Raw genomic sequence first — 8,125 nt, 5'->3', positions numbered from 1 at the left:
AGAAGCTCTACTGTGATAATCGACTTTGGTATATTTTTAACCCCTTATTTATAGGATTTCAAACTCCTGTGATTTAAATAAAATAAACTCCGATATCCCGAACTCACAAGCTTAAAGACACCCGATCCCGGAGTCCCGATTAAGGTCCTATCCCCCCTAGAGCATAGTAAGTCAGAACATTAGAATGATACGATATGAATCAGCAGATTGTTCACCGATCATCATTTTTAAGTTCAACGACGTCAAGTTATAATTATATTTTACTTAAAGCTGACTTTAATTTGTAAATTATCTGAACAAGCTCATTTCTTGTCTACTTCATAATTATTTCAAACATTTTAATAGATGGTGCCCTGGTTACCCCCTTTTTAAAATTTATCCTAGATCCGCATATGAATAAGTTCACTTTTTTGTTCTTTGTTCTATGAATATCTGTCTTAAAATTAACAATGAAACCACATCTTTTAAAATTGTATATGATGGTCCCACAAAAATGTCAAAAATGCGTAAATTTCATTTTTTTCTAGATTCTCTCATGCGATAGCGGTACCTTTTTGGTCACTATTTATGTGTTGCGTTTAAATATGAATTGTAACACTTTATAGTGACTGAACAGGTAAAACAAATACATCTCAAGAAACAGAAAAAGAAAACTACTTGGAACAGCACCAGGCTATGTATTGGTATTGTATCATGGTATGAATAAAAACTAGGATTTGAACGGACGATGTGTTAGTTGTACTTCATATATCAATTATAGATAACCCATTTTTTAAAGTCTGTCGGCTTTTTCATGCATTTTCTGTTCACATTTTCACAACAAAAAAGGCTAAACTAACTTTGTGAAAGTTATAATCAATGTCAAGTGTTTCATTCGCCAAAAATCTCGTGCGTTTCTGCGATAAAAATCATGCGCAATTTTGTGAATGAAAGGGGACAGTAGATCCTTACGCGTTGCATTCGCGCATGTCATTTGCGTACTAACCCAATAATTTTTATATCACGGCCAGTTACAGACATTATCAGCGAGTACACATCAAAAGAAATATGTACAAATTACCGATAAAAGCATTTAAAATATTTGAAAAAATTATGATTGTATGATCCAAGCATGGAACCAAAATGACATGACTAAGCTCATGTAACAACGTACCTATTAAATCAACCATTCCTCTAATCTTAGATATATTAAAAGTTATATAAAAACTAAAAAAACAAACATACTGAACTCCGAGGAAAATTCAGAAAGGAAAGTCCCAAATCAAATGGCAAAATCAAAAGTTCAAACACATCAAACGATTGGATAACTGTCATATTCCTGACTTGGTACAGGCATTTTCTTATGTAAAAAACGCGACTTAGATCTATACTAAAGAACGATGTTATACCACTAGCCGAATTTTTTTTTTCAGTAAGGCAGCAACCATTTGATTTTCTGGGGGGCTATGGTTTTTTTTGGAAAAAAAAGTTTGTTTCCAGGTTTTGGTGAAAAAAATAATTTGTTTTGGACCCTGAGAAAAAAAATGTTTGTTTCATCCTCAGCTGCCACTATATGTAATGCTAAAATTGAAAATCAAATGGTTGCTGCCTAATAACAAATTTTATTGATTTAACTACAGTTTTTCTTTTTGAAATTAAGCCTAAAACATACAAAATAGTTTTCATAAAAATTTTACTTGCTGCCACAATATCAATATTAATATTACATTCCCCCTAAAGCTTTTAAATTTCCCCATACCCTCATTTCAACTGATTCCCCAACCTCAGATTTTTTTTTTATTTTGAACAAAATGTATCACATCGAAATTGTCCTCTTTTATTATCATGTTCTCGAAAGTTAAATTTCCTTGTCCACCCTGACACATCAATTGTCTGCAGCATTGTACATCTGCAATTACCTGTTAAAATATTAAGTTGAATATATGATTGTTGTCTGCTTCTTGTCTATTATATGGGTATATGACACAGCTTCAGCCGTTTGCTTCTGCAACAAGGAAGACTATGTGAGGGAAGTGGTGATAGTGCAAGTTATGTCAGAAAATTGTAATTGCATAATCCATCTGGTAGATTTCATTGAGCACCCTACTGTAGCAAACATGTTTAACAGAGAGTGTAGTTGGACATGCACAAATGAGACATGTGGTAGGTTTTACATTAACACAGTATTTTACATGAAGTATAATTTGAAGTAAAAATTATGCTGTCTGTTATTAATCTTTGACCACAAAAATATTACCCCTTGACCCATTCAAATCAAAATTTAAATGTTCAATTTCAAAGTTTAAAAGAAAATCCACAATAGACAATTCCTGATGGTTTAAGCACAGCATAAGTATAATACATAAATACAGATTCAAATCAAACATATTGTACCTTGTTTACACCTCAAAGACCCCTTCATTGATTATAACATGTTTTTCATAAATTTACTATTTTATTTACTATTTTTATTAACCAGCAATTGTCGATTGATTTATATTTCATTTAAAATATTTCTATATTTATCATTGTTTTTGTTAATTATGTGTCAATGGTATCTTCATTAACAGCTTTCAAAAGTATCTAAGATGCTTTGAGCTAATATTCCGAACAGCGATTATAGATCATTATACCTGAAATAAATAACCTGTTGTTTACATTTTTCTGTACTAACAATGTCAACGTTATTTTTCTTATTTTCAATGTACATGTGTGAACCTACCTGTGTGATATATATATAATATATAATGCTACAAAAAAAAAAGCAACCCATGGGTTAAAAAGTTAAATATTATTATTCAAAACTTAGGTTTATCTTATTTGTCAAATGATAACCTTACTATTAAACCTCTGTTTGGTTTCATAAAACAAAGACTAACTGATCAGGGTTTTCAGGAACAACATGCAAATATTTCAGCATCTCCTAAATTAATATTTTTCCAGAGTGTCTACAAAATTAATGAACGGGCAGGTTATGTTGATGCTTTAAAAAATAGATCAGATCGATCATCATTATGTAAATTAAGAGTTAGTGCTCATAACCTTGCCATTGAAAGAGGAAGATATTTAAAAATGCCCAGAGATCAAAGAATTTGTGAAATCTGTAAAAGTGGCGAAATTGAAAATGAACAGCACATGTTGCTACACTGTAGCGGTTACTCCAGTATTAGAGAGTCTTTTGTATTAAAAATGTTTAATATTACAGGAAAAAGTGTAACCACATTGTGTGATAAAAATATAATAAATCTCATACTTAATAATACATCCTATAAGGCACTAAAATTATCTTCCTCTTTCGTAACAAATTGTTTTAATGCAAGAAGTAATCTATTGTAATAGATTTTCATTATACCTTTAATCGTTTATTCACATATATATATAATTGTTTGTATTTTACTACCATGTATATCAAATTGTTTATCCATTCGGTCACTACCATTTATTGTAAATGCGTTTGTGCCAATAAAATATTGTCTATTGTCATAAAATAATTTTGTCGTTTTAGTTTTAATACCTTGTAGTACTATCAATTGTTTTCCTTTAATGAAATGCATGAGACCTGTTTTATATTCAGTCAAGTAGATTTAACAAGGGTGTCGATGTTTGCCGTACATTGTAGGACGAAAGGGAAACATGGTGAATACGATCTCCATTTACAGTCATGTATACTACATACGACAAAGTTATTTTCGGTTACCTGTATGTGACGTAGCTTAGTAACTTGGGACCTACCTTTTGTTGACAGGTTGATATGTCAGAGAAATGGAATACCTTACGGAAACTGATAAAATCAAAATTTTACTGGACTGCTCTTAGCTCCTAACGGTAAAAAGCGCGTCGTGTCCATTTATTCTGTACTAACTATGTCAACGATGTTTTTCTTATTTCAATGTACCTGTGTGACGTGGCTTCACGAGAATGCCATAACACAATTATGTTATTTCACTGATGATACCATTTGGTCCGTTAAATTATTTTCGTTCGGTGAAACTGGTCAGACTTATAACCAATGGAGTCGGGATGATTTAACAGGGGTGTCGATGATTGCTGAAAATTTTAGAACGAAAGAATTGTGGTAAAATACGATCTCCATTTACAGTCATGGATACCACAACCGACAATGTTATTTTTGGTTACCTGTATGTGACGTAGCCTAGTTAATTACCTGGCACCCACCATATGTTGATACGGAAACATGTTAGCAGCATGTTAGAAGTAGGATTTCTCAAAAACGAAAATCATACTTATATTCAGCACAGCCATGTAGAGGCACTTCATTTTTCCTTACGATTACATTGGTAGACCTACGCAGTGCTGGCTGTTTCATAATAAATGTTACGATCACCATCGGAGAGCCTCTCGTTTTCAGTACTACCTGTATTATCATATGGATCGGGCAAGGCGGATTGATAATTTTATTTCAATATTATTATTATTAAAGTCTTAATATCTTTACGAAATGAGAATCCTGTACATAGGTCTTTTAAATTGTATTCAGTATAAGAACTATTAACGTCAAACTTATTTTATTTGCCTGTGTATTGATTACTTGGGGACAAACTTTGATCATTTGACATTTTAACTGTATACGCAATGTCAATTATATGAATTCATCTAGGCTTGAATTGTAATTTTTAGAATTTCTGCCACAACTTCGGTGCCTATTTCGAAACACTAAATTTAAAGGTTTTTTTCCTTGTCGTAATCGACCCGTTCCAGATGTTTATCTCTTTACGAAATGAGAATTATGTATTTAACTCTAACAAGGCGGATTGATAATTTGATTTCAATATTATTTATTAGTACATACTTAATATCTTTACGAAATGAAAATCCCGTATTTAACTTTTTCAAGTTGTATTCTTATATTAGAACTGTTAATGTCAAAATTATTTTTATTTACCTGTATAAAAATTACCTGGAACACACTTTGATAATTTGACATTTTAACTATACGCAATGTCAATTATCTGTTAAATTTCTTTATTAATGATGTCTACTTGATGAAACCGGAACGACATAGACAATATAACTGGGTTTCTAGATAAATCCTCATTTAATATTAATGGAACTATTTAACTTTAAAGGGCCCTCTTTTAAAGATTAATACCTGCTTTTTTTCAGGTGATCAATTAAGCCTTGATAATTAACATTTAATTTTAAATAAGTATATAAGTATACATTTCTTGGGACCATCTATATAGATAAAGGCAGATGTGGTGTGAGTGCCAATGAGACAACTCTCCATCCAAATAACAATTTAAAAAAGTAAACCATTATAGGTTAAAGTACGGCCTTCAACACGGAGCCTTGGCTCACACCGAACAACAAGCTATAAAGGGCCCTAAAATTACTAGTATAAAACCATTCAAACGGGAAAACCAACGGTATATACCTGTTAACATTTTGTTTTATTGTAATTTCCTGATCTTCATTCATATCGATTGCACAAATTTTAAATGCAACAGGATCACATGCATGAACATTTCTAATCTTCAAGAAAATTAAACGGATTTAGTTCCTATCCAGAAATTGACAGTTCTGTGTTCATTTGTATAAAGTGTAATGAAACCGTATTCGAAAGTTTGAATATCTTCATAAAAACTTCAGTATTGGTTAAATTAATTAACCAAGTCTTAGGATTTTGAGTATTGTCACCTTTAAATGTCTCAATTTTCAAAATAGATGACCGTTTGTAGGAGGCAGTACTGTCCTACCTGACGAAATTGTGGAGGTTGATGATGTTGTTGTGGTTGTTATAGCTCTTACGCCTGTTTCTATTGTTGCACCTGGTCCAGTGGTTGTAGTTGTTGGTAATGATGTTGAGACTGCTGTTGATATGGTAGATGTGACAGTGTTTACAGTTGGTGTTAAAGTGGCACTGGAAACTTGAGATGGTGTCGATGTCTGCAAAGAAGGATATAATGAAGAAACATGTTGAGGCGTTTGAAGGCGATTTGTTGGAGGTGGTGGTCTTGTATTGAAAGAGGATGGAATAGCTGGTTTACGGATAATGGATTGTCTCAAAGGTGTGATGTAGATTGGTGCTGTAGGATAATCTGTCCACGATGAAAGAAAATGGTTACTGTTGTTATGATGAATTGGTGATGACTGTAAAAAGGGTTGGTCGTCGTATGGAATGGTTGTATTGTTGTCACAATCTTCAACAAGATACGATGGTGGATTATCGGTTTTGAAATTGACAACGTTGTCGGTATCAAAAATATCTAGATTATCAAACGCTGAATCAAGTTTCGCCTGAATTTGTTGATGCTGGATGTAATTTGATGGCGTTTTCCCTGGTTTGTGTGGTTTCCTTCCGTTTAATACAAAGTCCTCTACCATTATATTGTATTTATATATTTTTTGTGATGTTATAATATGTTGTACCCGACAATTGTAATGCCTTTTGGCGCAATCTAAGAGGAGGTTCACGGTAGGAGGCCGGAATCAACAACGGAAAAGAAAACCAAACTAGAAAACTCAAGAAATACGCTATAATATGATAAAGAGAACATTATTATAATCAAATTTCACAGTACAAATATTATAGTCAAAATAAATTGAAAACAATAATTACCATTCAATTAAACCTTTTTTTTAAATTTAAATATAAATTATTATAAATTTGTACCGGAATAAGATTATCCAACAGAACACGGCAAAAAGAAATGGACTAACTTGTTCCTAATAGGTAACTTACTAACAAGGATATTCATTTTATGTAACCCTAAATGAAGTTGTACCTAATCTTAAAGACGTCTCTTTGCAAATATTAATATTGACATGCGTTTAAAACACATGTTTTAGTACTAACAAAGTTCTAATTAACATTATTCTGAAAAGTTATTCAAAAGATGATTTAAATGAATACAATTCTACAACACTTATTTTTATAACTTGTTTAGACAGTCTTTTTTAAAAGTTTTTCTTAAAATTGTTGGACACGTAATGCAATACGATTTGTGAAATGAAAATAAACATTTTGTTTCTCAGCTGAAAATTTTAAGTTAAAAAAATTAGATTTTATCAATAAGCGTTTGATGTACAAGTTTCATGAAAATATATTTTTTACAATTAAAATACACAACAATATCAACTTAGTTATAAGTTATTATTAATGTCACTGATGTTGATAGTAGTTCTTGGTTCTTAGAAAAAAAATGCATTATAATATAGTATCAATGTACAATTGTGTATTCTGATAAAGTCACAAATAAATCATTAACTGGAAACAAATGTAAAAGTGATTAGTTCGAAAGGTATAAACATAATGTTCAACTGTAAATATTCCGGTTCGAATTGTCGAAACACTGTCTTTGTCCATGGCATGTTGTAATGTCTAGATGTTGATGTTTGATGTTGGATTTCAAAGGTCGTCCAACATTTATTAACGGGCCTCAACCAAATATAGTATCAATTTAACAATGTCTTTAGAGAGATGTTAATCCTTCAAACGCATTTTGTTCTATTGATGTAATCTCATTATTTCCCGGATTTCTGGGAACAAGAAAAAAAAAGTTGTTAAAACCTTCAACAGTCCAAACTGACAAATCCACGTACAGGCATTTTGTGTACTGTTTATAACCGAAGAGGGTAATGTATACCCTTTATTAACGCAAAAAAAAAAATAATCTTGGTCACGCGTGGAATTGCGTGGCGGCTGTGCCAGCGGCTGCATTAACCATTCTTCCGTCAATCGACGGGTTCGATCATTCAGAGACGTGCCTTTGTCAGGTGCCGATTTCACCGGTGTTACATGGATTTTCTTTAAATCAGTTACGGGTTTCCTGCTTTCAAGGAGATGATCGTTCAGTGTCTCTGTTTCTATAATTGACAGGAATTGACATGCTTAGTCGGAATTGTTGAGATTTCGGGACCTTCGGGCCTCCACAAAAATAATCAGGACTTTTATTTGTCTCGTAAGTTGTTTAGACGGACCTGTAACTCTGCCGTAGTTTGGCTTTGGGTGTAATAAAACAAAATGTTTCAAACATATATGAAGTATTAAAAACATGAATTATCTTAAACAGAATTTGATTTTGTTTATATTAGTCTCTAAGTTACTGTTTTATCATTTTTGTGGCGTTCCTGCGCCCGAGGTAACCAATTTTTAGCTCACCTGGCCTAAAAGGCCATGTGAGCT

General features: G+C 32.2%; 1 protein-coding gene across 2 annotated transcripts; it reads right to left on the bottom strand.

Annotated features, from left to right (window-relative positions):
* Positions 1-3,670: 3,670 nt before the first annotated feature.
* LOC139495709 (integumentary mucin A.1-like) lies at positions 3,671-7,610 on the bottom strand. 2 transcript variants are annotated; one of them, XM_071284038.1, is made up of 2 exons: positions 5,375-7,610; positions 3,671-5,175 (listed from the first exon to the last, which is right to left on the bottom strand). In XM_071284038.1, exon 1 carries the CDS (start codon positions 6,322-6,324, stop codon positions 5,656-5,658), a length of 669 nt encoding a protein of 222 aa, XP_071140139.1. In that variant the 5' UTR covers positions 6,325-7,610; the 3' UTR covers positions 3,671-5,175; positions 5,375-5,655. The 2 variants fall into 2 exon arrangements, with proteins under 2 accessions (XP_071140139.1, XP_071140140.1); XM_071284039.1 differs by having other exon boundaries at positions 3,710-5,175; positions 5,366-7,604.
* Positions 7,611-8,125: the final 515 nt, after the last annotated feature.

Source organism: Mytilus edulis, chromosome 11 (assembly GCF_963676685.1).
Source record: "Mytilus edulis chromosome 11, xbMytEdul2.2, whole genome shotgun sequence".
NCBI classification, from domain to species: Eukaryota; Metazoa; Mollusca; class Bivalvia; order Mytilida; family Mytilidae; genus Mytilus; species Mytilus edulis.
This window is presented reverse-complemented; position numbering and strand designations above follow the sequence as displayed.